The sequence below is a fragment of the Balaenoptera musculus genome, chromosome 9, assembly GCF_009873245.2.
Source record: "Balaenoptera musculus isolate JJ_BM4_2016_0621 chromosome 9, mBalMus1.pri.v3, whole genome shotgun sequence".
Lineage (NCBI taxonomy): Eukaryota > Metazoa > Chordata > Mammalia > Artiodactyla > Balaenopteridae > Balaenoptera > Balaenoptera musculus.
The window spans coordinates 19,053,450-19,065,590 of record NC_045793.1 but is presented as its reverse complement, the minus strand read 5'-3'; the positions used below and the strand labels follow the sequence as shown (position 1 = coordinate 19,065,590).

General features: G+C 40.4%; 1 protein-coding gene across 1 annotated transcript in view; it reads left to right on the top strand.

Annotated features, from left to right (window-relative positions):
- BPGM (bisphosphoglycerate mutase) overlaps positions 1-9,104 on the top strand; it is a 36,165-nt gene extending 27,061 nt beyond the window's left edge. Inside the window, exon 3 of the mRNA XM_036864536.1 lies at positions 7,009-9,104. Coding sequence (XP_036720431.1) covers positions 7,009-7,187 — 179 coding nt within the window. The 3' untranslated portion in view covers positions 7,188-9,104. The remainder of the gene's footprint in view (positions 1-7,008) is intronic.
- The last annotated feature ends 3,037 nt before the right edge of the window (positions 9,105-12,141 follow it).

Genomic DNA, 12,141 nt, shown 5'->3' with positions numbered 1-12,141 from the left:
ATATTTTCTCCCATTCTGAGGGTTGTCTTTTGGTCTTGTTTATGGTTTCCTTTGCTGTGCAAAAGCTTTTAAGTTTCATTAGGTCCCATTTGTTTATTTGTGCTCTTATTTCCATTTCTCTGGGAGCTGGGTCAAAAAGAATCTTGCTGTGATGTATGTCATAGAGTGTTCTGCCTATGTTTTCCTCTAAGAGTTTGATAGTGTCTGGCCTTACACTTAGGTCTTTAATCCATTTTGAGTTTATTTTTGTGCATGGTGTCAGGGAGTGTTCTAATTTCATACTTTTACATGTATCTGTCCAATTTTCCCAGCACCACTTATTGAAGAGGCTGTCTTTTCTCCACTGTGTATGCTTGCCTCCTTTATCAAAGATAAGGTGACCATATGTGCGTGGGTTTATCTCTGGGCTTTCTATCCTGTTCCATTGATCTATATTTCTGTTTTTGTGCCAGTACCAAACTGTCTTGATTACTGTAGCTTTGTAATATAGTCTGAAGTCAGGGCGCCTGATTCCCCCAGCTCCATTTTTCATTCTCAAGATTGCTTTGGCTATTCGGGGTCTTTTGTGTTTCCATACAAATTGTGAAATTTTTTGTTCTAGTTCTGTGAAAAATGCCAGTGGTAGTTTGATAGGGATTGCATTGAATCTGTAGATTGCTTTGGGTAGTAGAGTCATTTTCACAATGTTGATTCTTCCAGTCCAGGAACATGGTATATCTCTCCATCTATTTGTATCATCTTTAATTTCTTTCATCAGTGTCCTATAATTTTCTGCATACAGGTCTTTTGTCTCCTTAGGTAGGTTTATTCCTAGATATTTTATTCTTTTTGTTGCAATGGTAAACGGGAGTGTTTTCTTAATTTCACTTTCAGATTTTTCGTCATTAGTGTATAGAAATGCAAGAGATTTCTGTGCATTAATTTTGTATCCTGCTACTTTACCAAATTCATTGATTAGCTCTAGGAGTTTTCTGGTAGCATCTTTAGGATTCTCTATGTATAGTATCATGTCATCTGCAAACAGTGACAGCTTTACTTCTTCTTTTCCGATTTGGATTCCTTTTATTTCTTTGTCTTCTCTGATTGCTGTCCAGCCAATCTTTAAGTTGTACATGGATAGCATTCAAACCTAAAAGAATTATAATTAAAAATAGGTAAGCCATATATGGAATTCAGAATCTCTTCTGTCAGCTCTTATTTTGGCAATAGAGGAATACAGTACTCTTATCACAGATCACCCATCAGTGGGATTTGGATTGTGACTAACTCAATTGGGAAAGGGAAGCGGGGCATGGGTGGAACCTCACAGCTGAATGATTTGATCGGAGCTGTTTTCCTCTCTCTCTGTCATCCTCAAAAATAAGCATTATGGAATTGTGGTTTCCTCTTGTCCTGTAACAGATCTGTCTCCCTGAACATCTTTCCTCCTGTTTCCTGATATTCAAAGATTTTGAGCACACAGTTTGGAGAAAACCAAAGAAAATATATATAGAAGACAAATTTAATTTGACTTTTTTTCTTAATAAGGTAATAAAGGAAACACAATCTTTAACCAAGGCTTCAACAGTAAAGGACTAGATTTAATTTGAAAGCTCAGAGAGTTCAGATTCATTCATTTCATCTGTATGCCAAGGGTCCATTAAATCAGGTACTGTACTATCCTTGGTACAGGGATACAGCACCTAGAATTGGACATACAAAGTCCTTACTTTTGAGGAGCATACATCTCCCTTTTGATTTCCTTCTGAAACGTAGCTGGTACTGTACCTCCGAGAAAGTCCTCAGAGTGCTTTCACATATAGGCTTTAGGCATTAGAGTTTCTAGTTAACATTTTATTCCTAATAGCCTTTATTTGTATGTAAGAAGCAGATTCATATAATACATATAGTTGTAATATTGGATCATAAAGCTAAATCATTTCTGGATCCTAGCAGCAACACATGATAGAATTCCTTACAGTAGAACAAACATTTACTAAAGTCTTGCAGCATATAAGGCACTGTTCTGAAAGCATGGGTGACACAAGGATGTATAAAACATGGTCCCTTATAATCCCGGTGGGAGAAGTGAGCATTTGCTCAGCCGCTTCTAACAGAAGGCGAGTGGGAGTGCTGTATATATGTGCAGTGACCTTAGTTACTGTCTGTGGTTCCTGTTCCTGCTGCAGTGACTCAGGGGAGTCATCGAAGGTACAGATTTGACTTTCTGAAGTTAGTCCTGTATGCAGAAAATGAAGTTGTTTGAATTTCTTCCTGTTTTGGCTTTGAGCTACTCCTTTGACTTACCACCAAACTTTCATTATTTCTTACTTAAAATATCCCAATCATTTAAATGGATAGCAGTTAACTCCCAGACGCTCCTACATGAAGATTCAAGAATTAAAGACAATGGTTGGGGGTTGGTGAAGGGGCAGTGATAGAGATGGGTTGATGCAGGATTAGATGTTTCCCTTCAGAACGTTCTTGGATGCTGTATAAAACAATCTAAGCCGTTATTAGAGGATGTGATATCTGGCCATGCGTTTTAACTTTCATACGATGTTCCAGTTAATGAATTTGTAATACGATATTACATAATATAGTATTGATTCAGTTTGGTTTAATCCAATGCAGATGCATTTTTCTAGCCTTAGGAGTTCTGCTTGCTTAACTCTCTTAGGACAAAGAATGTGGCTTATGCCAAAACTGAGTAATGAGTAATGGCTTCATTGTGGTTTTTCCTCATTTGCTATTTTAAAAAGCCAGTCGCTTAAGTCTCATTGACTGATTATTAACCAGTCTAAGTATTTTAAATATTTGGAAGTAATTAGTCTGCTGTGTGAATGGCTTGAGTAGTCATTAAAGTGGAATGTCAACTTTATTTATTGGAAACATTTCTATTTTTGTTGAGCCTTCCTTTCTTTATAGGTGAAACATTATAGTTCTCGTGGCCTTTGTTAGTTGGCTCTTCCATTTGGTCCCACACAAAAGTGGGTTTTTATCTAAGCCATAGGCATGAGCTTGAGAGTGGTGCTCTTAAAGAAAGGGCTTGTTAGATCTGGTTAGATCTGAGGCCATGGTCAGATGAGTTCCATGTGTGCCCCTCGCCCCCTGCCAAAGACCCAGAACTTTTTTCTGAGGTCACAGACTGCAAACCCTCAACCTGGCCCATCATGATCCCAGTGTGTTAGCTATTTCAAGGGGAGCAGACAAATCTGTTGATCCCTTTACTAGTCTTGAAAACATGAGAACACTTGGTGCTGGTGTCCAGTTAGCACCCAGCCCTTCACAAGGGCAGAGCATGAGCACATTCTCCTCTCTCCTTAGGCTGCGGTGGAAATAGCCATAGACAAGTCAGATGACCAGAGTTGAGGTCCTGGAATTTGGGAATTTAAAAAAAAGGTCTAATTTTACTACCTTAACAGTCTGGTGACTCGAAGAGTTTTATTTAACGTCTCTGGATCTGTTTAGTAGTTTTTTAAACAGCTTTCTTGAGGTATAATTCACATGACACACAGTTCGCCCATTTAAAGTGTACAGTTCAGTGGCTTTTCACAGAGCTGTATTTTCACAGAGTTGTATATTCACAGAGTTACCCATCTATCACCACAGTCAATTTCAGAACATTTTCATTACCCTCAAAAGAAACTCCATACCTAGCTATCACTGCCCAGTCCTCCCGTTCCCTCTGGCCCTAAGCAACCCCAGATCTATTTATGTCACTATAGATTTGCCTATTCTGGACATTTCATATAAATGGACTCATACAATATGTACTCTGTGACTGGCTTCTTTCACTTAGCATAATGTTTTCAAGGGTTGTCAATGTTTAGCATGCATCAGCACTTCTTTCCTTTTTATTGCCAAATAATATTCCATTGCGTGGATCTACCACATTTAATTTACCCATTCATCAGTTGATGGACATTAGACTGTTTCCGTCTTCTGTCTATTATGAATAATGCTGCTGTGAGGGTTCGTGTACAGGTTTTTGTGTGGACATGTGTTTTCATTTCTCTTGGGTATATATACCTAGGAGTGAAATTGCAGGGTCCCATGGTAATTCTGTGCTTACCTGTTTGAGGAATTGCCAGACTGTTATCCAAAGATTCCACAGGATTTTATACCCTTAATTTTACAGTGTATTAGGATTTCAGTTTCTCTATATCCTTAGCGGTCACCTGGCTCTAAACCACGTGCTGTTGCATTCCGCTCTGGCTATCTCCAGGGGATGCGTGTGGCAGCTACTATGCGTCCAGCTGACAGATCTGACCTGAGAGAGCCTGAGGGCTTTTAGAATCCAAGGCAGTCATCTCCCAGCTAAACAGCTGGCTGTCTGGTCTGAATTTATCTGTTCTTGCCAGCTTTAGTTTGGGATGGTAATCTTGTGTAGGGTTGCAGTGTGGGGATGGGGGCTTGGCAGGGCAAAGTAGTGTTTTAGTAGCCTACCCTTTAAGTCTTCTACCTAGAAGAGAATTCGTAGTAGAGAAAGAAGAAACACTTGTTGGGCTATACTTTCTCATGTATGTTCTCTTTTAAGTCCATTCCTCCTGCCCCACACGGTTTGTAATAGTGGTAGAGAAGAGTGTGTGTTTCTTTTTTTAATTAGACAGAGGCAGTGGAGGCCCAGAGAGGTTACTTGCCTAAAGTTATATATTATGCTAGTTAGTATTTGGAAGGGGACTAGCAGAGGAGGAGATGGGATGTGTACTTAGAATAGACCATGACTTCCAAGTTGTGATCCTCTCCATTGTTTCATAGCTGTTTGAGTATACAGTTTGTGCATAAGAGTTCTTAGGCAGCTCTTCTGGACCTAGAAATGAAATTCTAATAAAGAACCACCCCAGCGGTTGAGATCCAGTGCTATGATTCTGTGACTGGTGCTCATAGTTATGACCAAAGTTAAAATGACAAAGTGCATTGATAACTAACTGCTACTAACTTATTCTGCCATTCTCACCTTCCAAGATGGACCCTTGCACTCCCCTCAGAACTTGCTCTACCCTGGGTCCTTTCTATTAATAAAGAATAGAAGCATATGGTTAGAATTTAGAAGTCTATATAATAAAGGTATGTTTTTAAAGTAGATAATTTGAATACTTTCAGTCACCTTTTAATTAGCTTAACTCCATCTCTTTAGGTCTCCTGTCTTCTCTTTGCCCGTTTTGAACTCAGAGAAACTTGAAAGATATTGTGCACTAGTTACAGACACCTGGGTTTAAATCCAGGCTTTGCTGTTTTACTGCCTGTGTGACCTTGAGTTGTTTGCTTAACCTCTCTGTGTCAGAAATTGTTACATGGAAAAATAATGGTGCATATCTTCCTAGGATTGCAACGGTGATTAAGTAAGTTAATACACATAAAGTGCTTAGAAGAGTACGTGGCATGCGGAATGTACTCAGTACATGTTAGCTGTTTATTGTTTTTTAAAAACACTCATAATAATAGAAACCTTATCACGACCACTGCTGCTACCACCCTTGCTACAACTCCAGCTCTTCTGGTCAAAATTGAACAACCTATGATTCAGGTTATCTATTTATTAAAAAAAATTTTGTGGGAGCGCACTGTACGGCATGTGGGATCTTAGCTCCCTGACCAGGGATCGAACCTGGGCCCTTGGCAGTGAGAGCGCGGAGTCCTAACCACTGGACCACCAGGGAATTCCCTGATTCAGGCTATTTAAAAAAGAACTGATGGGGGCTTCCCTGGTGGCGCAGTGATTGAGAGTCTGCCTGCCAATGCAGGGGACACGGGTTCGAGCCCTGGTCTGGGAGGATCCCACGTGCCGTGGAGCAACTGGGACCGTGAGCCACAATTACTGAGCCTGCGCGTCTGGAGCCTGTGCTCCGCAACAAGAGAGGCCGCGATAATGAGATGCCCGCGCACCGCAAAGCCCTCGCACAGAAACGAAGACCCAACACAGCCATAAATAAATAAATAAACCCAAGGTTTAAAAAAAAAAAAAGAAAGAAAAGAACTGAGGGAATTGCCTGGTGGTCCAGTGGTTAGGACTCCACGCTTTCACTGCCTCGGGCGTGGGTTCAATCCCTGGTCAGGGAACTAAGATCCCGCAGGACGCGCAGCACGCCGAAAATAAGTAAGTAAGTAAATAAATAAATAAATAAATAAAATTTTTTAAAAAAAAATAAAAAAAGAATTGAAGGTGATTTGTCCATTACACACACCTTGCTGTCCGAGCAGTTGGGCTGTTAAGGGACAGCAGGGGAACGAGACCTGTTTACAAGGCATGTCGATCAACCTTCTTTTGATTCCTCTTGATTGTGTTTCCTGAGCACCTAGGGGAGGGCTCCTCCTTGACTGGGTCTAGCCCAGGGCATCCCATGCTCACTCAGTGTTGGAAAACCAGCCACTTTCTAATCAATTGAACTAGATTTTGAGGTTAATTTTAGCCAGCCTGGGGACAACATATAAAAGGAAAAAAACCGGAAAACCCCCCTAGTTCACGTTCAGATTTTTCAAGATTGATTTCTGTGGAGAACCAGTAATACGCATGTGAGCATGGAGAGAATAATTTTCATTCCTTTAAGATTTAGATAGGAAACAACCAGGAACAATTTGCCCCAAAAGGTATTTACTGTCCCAAGATTTAATGTAATTTGAATTTCTGTCTTAGCTTTTTTTTTTTTTTTAAAAAAACTTCTGAGGGACTTCCTTGGTGGCGCAGTGTATAAGACTCTGCGCTCCCAATGCAGGGGGCCTAGGGTTTGATCCCTGGTCAGGGAGCTAGATCCCACATGCTGCAACTAAGAGTTCGCATGCTGCAACTAAGGAGCCCACCTGCTGCAACTAAGACCTGGCACAACCAAATAAATAAGTAAATAAATAAATAAAACTTCTGGGATGCCCTTGGCTTCCAGCAACTATAGCTGGAATCCCTCACAGTACCTGGTGTGGTTCCAAACATGCAGTTAATATGGGACTAAGTGAATGTGTAGTTAAATAAGTAAACACAGCTTCCTCCTGGGTTGTCTTTAACGCCTTGCTCCTCCCTCTCTTAATCTCCAGGTATCTCAGATGAAGACATTATCAACATTACTCTTCCTACTGGAGTCCCCATTCTCCTGGAACTGGACGAGAACCTGCATGCTGTTGGACCTCACCAGTTCCTGGGCAACCAAGAGGCTATCCAAGCAGCCATTAAGAAAGTAGAGGATCAAGGAAAAGTGAAACGCGCTGACAAATAAAATCTTTCCCACGTGCTAGCTAGGGATAGCTGCAGAAGGAGTGGTATGCGGTGTGTTGTGGGTGCTGATCTCGCTTTTTTTTTTTTTTTGTCCCCCGCTGATTTTTCCTGATTTTCCCAGATCTAGGCTGTGGGGTAGAGTTTGTATAAGTAACTAGGTAACTTATGTTGGCCCAGATAAAGGCTTTAGGATGCCTGAGTGCTAATGTCATAAGCCTTATGCGTTAGCCCCTGCCAGCCCCGTTTGAATTAGTCACTAAGTTAGTCACCAGTGGGGCTTAATCAATGTCATAAGTTTCCGAGATGGGGGAGCAACAAGTGGAGGTCAAGTTCAAGGTATTCCTCATTCAGTAAATCAGTATAGAGTGACCACTGACAGGCACTACTTACTCCAATAAGTAGTTCACATTTATATTTACTGAGACTTTCTAGGATGATAATAAAGGGCATTAGATAACACACTATACTTAAGTATTTATTACTAGTCTTTTCCTCTAGGGAAAGGGATGCTTTGATAGGTTAAGACTAGAGGCCCATTAAATGGGAGAGTCACGGATGGATTCCTCCAAGACAGCCAACAACAAACACCAAGGCCCTTTGCCTCATGACATTTGGTGGAATTCCTCTCTGGCTGCTAGAATTAGCAGCATATAGACAGCTATAGCTGTTCGTGTTCTCTTTTTGTTTTATTTTTGCTTTTTAAACTTTAATTTTGGGGTCTTTAAAATTAATTTAAAAATAAGTTCTGTGACTGAAAATGGTACCATCCCAAGAATTTCCATATGATTCATAAATATTAAGTATAGGCTGCTGAATTATTCTCTGCTCTTATCTTCCTATAACACAAAGAGTTGTACTTATTTCAACACATAGACATGCCTAATTCTCTAAAAATTGAAGGTCGGGTCAGGGGAAGGTAGAATATAGTGGGTGTAATTTTATTCACTTGAACAGGGGAAATGGTATATTCGCACTTGTCACATACATTTGTTCTTTATCTGCTGAGGGCAAAACATTATGGTACATAGTCTATAGTATTCAGGGTAGGCCACAGACAGAATTGACTGCTTATCAATCTTAATGATATAGAATGTTTTTAGATGCTGGAGATAGGTAAGTGATCATTTCTTTAAGCTACTGCCTTATTTCAGAGCAAGTGACATATATTTCAGTGATAAAGTCATGTAAACAATTTACAACTATAAAAGCTGTTACAGATATCACCAGTTTTTCATGGTTTTCCATTGGTGGGTTGGTTTATTTGTATCCATTTTATAGTAAAACTGTCATTAGAAGGAAATTAATTCTAAAACCCTTGCTACTGCTTGGTCTGTACTGATCCTTAAATCAAGACTTAGAGCGTCAGCTGATGAAGATGGCTGAACAGAAGAAATGACCCTGGCTTGCTCACAGCTGGCTGCACCTGTGATGCATAAGGACATGGACTGTGGATGCTTGACGTTCCTGACCAGCTACTGGCTTTTCTGCCGTAGTCCTTCTTTTCACAGTTCTGTTGCCTAACCAAATAACACTGTTTATAATTCAGAGATCAGGGCCAAGAATACAACTACCAGATCTTCCTAGAATTCCAAACCTATGGCTAAGCTTCAACTCAGACCATTTTTGAACAGCTTCATCTCTGGAATTGGCGTCTGAATTTTCCAGCCCAAGAAGTGACCATGTCTTAACACAGCTCAAGAGCCTAGAGCTGGATTCTTCCCTTGTCCTGCATCTAGATATCCACCTCCAGTGGACGCCTGGCAGCATGATGTGCTCCTGCACACAGAGCTGTGCTCACACCCAGTCGCTTTGGAATCTTACAGACTTCCTAAGAGAGGGATCATTTTTGCTGACACTTTCTGGTACAATTTGGTTTTTGAGATCTTGGCTGAAATAAATGAAGAGATATTTATGAAAACTTGATGTAAAATTATTTTTAACGACTCCAGCACTTCAACCTTGAGACCACCTAGTGAATCTGTTTTCTTTGCATGGCTTACAAGGGATCCAGAATTTTTGAAGTAGGTATCTTGAAATCTGCCTAACCTGCATCCTCATCTTGGCATCCTTCTGTACCACGTCAAGCTAGGACCAAAAAATGGGGATTTTTTTTAATTTAAAAATTGATAGACAGCTTATCCAGAAATTTGGTCCTTGGAGAGGGCAGCCCATCCTGCTGCCAGGTTGGGCTTGCCCTGGAGCCAGTTAGACATGTGTCTTTTGCCCAGGCTGTAATGATTGTTTCATGCAGGTCCAGTGTGGTGAGATAAAGAGCCATAGCAAGATGCTACTCCTAGAGTTTTAATTTTTAAATATCTCAGATGAGTAGTGTATCCCAGTACACTCAGACTTTGTTTTTCTGAAAGAACAGAAATTCTGCCTCAGAAAATGGAAGTTCTTGCATCATCCAGTACTAATTTGAGCACTGAATTAACAAAGCATCTTCGGTTAGAGTACATAATGTCGTGTATGTTTCCTTGATAAGATGTACGAGGCAAATTTCTTAACATGATCTGGCTATTTCCAAGCTCAGCCAGATTCTTTTGCTCCAAGTTTGCAGACTATTTCTCATCTTGGGTCATGACCACTTTTATTAAAATGCAGTCCCTCCATGTGCACATTAATGGCAGTGGTTATTTGTCTTCTGGCCTGGGAAGCCTCCCCAGGCTCTATAGGTTTGTTGTGAAAATGCTTTCTTTTGGTTAGTGTGTGAGCTGGTTAAAGCCAATCCCCATCGGACAGCAGTTGGCCAACTTGGTGGCCAGAAGCAGAAATCCTCCTGATCATGATGACAGTCTCAGGAAAGAGAAGTCAGAGGTCATGTACATTTCCCCCCATTCCTACTATGTAGTTATAGTTTTTTATTTTTCTAGCTCCGTTGTGTTTATGACAAAATGAGGTAGGGGAACCGGCTTTACTAGACAGAAGATTCATCATCCCCAGCATCATTTTTAATTATTTTTATGCTTTTACATAAAGTGGCAAGCCTCTTTTCAAAGTTCAGCTTTCCTCTTACCTGGAAAGTCTTTCATATGTTCAGATTGCCTCAACATTGCAGACCCTGACCGTTTCTCCTGTTTTTGTCTTCTGCATGGTTGGATTTTGCAAGTTTGGGGCTCACTTATGTAACACTATTCGTTGTATTAAATCATGCCTGGGCTCTCAGAAGATCTGGTTGTGGCAGATGCCATGTTATGCTGTAGCCTGATGGTTTCCACATCGGTCTGTGAGGGGACTTTGATCCCAAGGGGAATGTGAAACATCCATACTATAAGAATATTTTAATCATACAATCTCCCTCTAGTGACAAAGCTATTTGGCAAAATGATAGGCAGAATTTAAGTCAATCTTTTTCCACAATTGGTGAAGTTTTATTTATTGGAGGATAATCTAGCTACGTAGACTAGCCTTTAAGACACGGAACTTAAGTCCAAAAAAAATGAAAGTTCCTTAGACAATTTTTTAAAGATAAGCTAGATTGTCATCAGTACTTCCTGTTTTCACATAATAGAGCCACATCTTATTTGCCATTTATTTGAGTTGGGGCTAGCCATTTAAGCTTATGCTTACTCTGACAGGAATATATTTTTAAAAATCTTTTTATTATAAAAAATTTTAAACATCCACAAGAGCTGAGAGTATAAATAACACAAAGAACACTCACCAATCAGCCACTACCACCTCATTAACCAGTATGTGTATCTTCTCACACTGTCCACTGGATTGCTTTGAAACAAATGCCAAACATCAAACAGGATAAATTTTGAAAAGGAAAACACCTCAAATAGTCTTCAACCAATTAAAGCAGAAGCCACAGTAATCTGTTCTAAATTTGTCCTCTTTGGTCCTCTCAAGAAACAGCCATTGCTAAGTTGTCCAATTCGAGTCCTATATATAGGTGCATTATCTCTTGTTGCTGTTTAAAGAGCTGTTAGTCTGCTCTGTGTGACTTCTGCGGGATAATTTGGGATGATATGGTACCGCTGATGTTAAATTCAAGTGTTTAAAGATGAAAATGTTCTGGAGAGTGTTTTTAGGATGTAATTCTGAATCTCATAGATTTAAAAAATTGAGCAAATTTGTTGATGTTATTGTAAATTAGGTTACTCACAATGGGAGAAGGGAGATAGAAAGTGGAGGAAGATAAAGAAGACCTCTGTGTTACTAGTTTTGAGCTGGAGATACCTGTAGGAATGTGTGTGCATTTTCCTCTCTCTTTCTTCCCAACGCCACCCCACCTCTCCCCCACCCCCCAACCCCAGCTCTGGCTCTGTGCTCTGAAAGGGCCTAGAAGCCATGACCTAGTAATAATGAGCACATGTAGTTCCCTTGATCTTGTTTTCTAAATACTGTTCCACAGACCCAGGCATGTTTGGGAAAATCGTTGATTCCAGGTTGGAGGCAGATAAAGTATAAGGTGAGCTTAGAACATCTTGAGTCAGAAAAGAACAAAATGCCCAAAGACTGGTGGGACACAAAAATTGGCTTCAAATGCCAAATCTGGGACCGTTTGAGATGAAAGAAAAGAATAACAATAATGGGTTATAGAACATTTGTCTCAGTCTGTTCAGGCTGTTGTGACAAAACAACCACAGACTGGGTGGCTTAAGTAACAAACATTTCTCACAGTTCTGGAGGCTGGGAAGTCCAAGATCCAGGCACTGGCAGATTTAGCGTCTGATAAGGACCCTCTTTCTGGTGCTCAGAAAGACTCCTTCTCGCTGTGTCCTCACGTGGTAGAGAGGGAGGGGGCTCTGGTCACTTCCTCTTATAAGGACACTGTTCTCATCATGAAAGATCCACCCTCACGACCTCATCTAAATCTGCACACCTGCCAAAGACCCCACCTCCAAATACCATCACACCGGGGATTAGGGTTTTAACATTTGAACCTTAATTCGATACTTTAATTAAAAGTTATAGAGGATATTTTGGGGGCCTGAAAAATTTAAGGG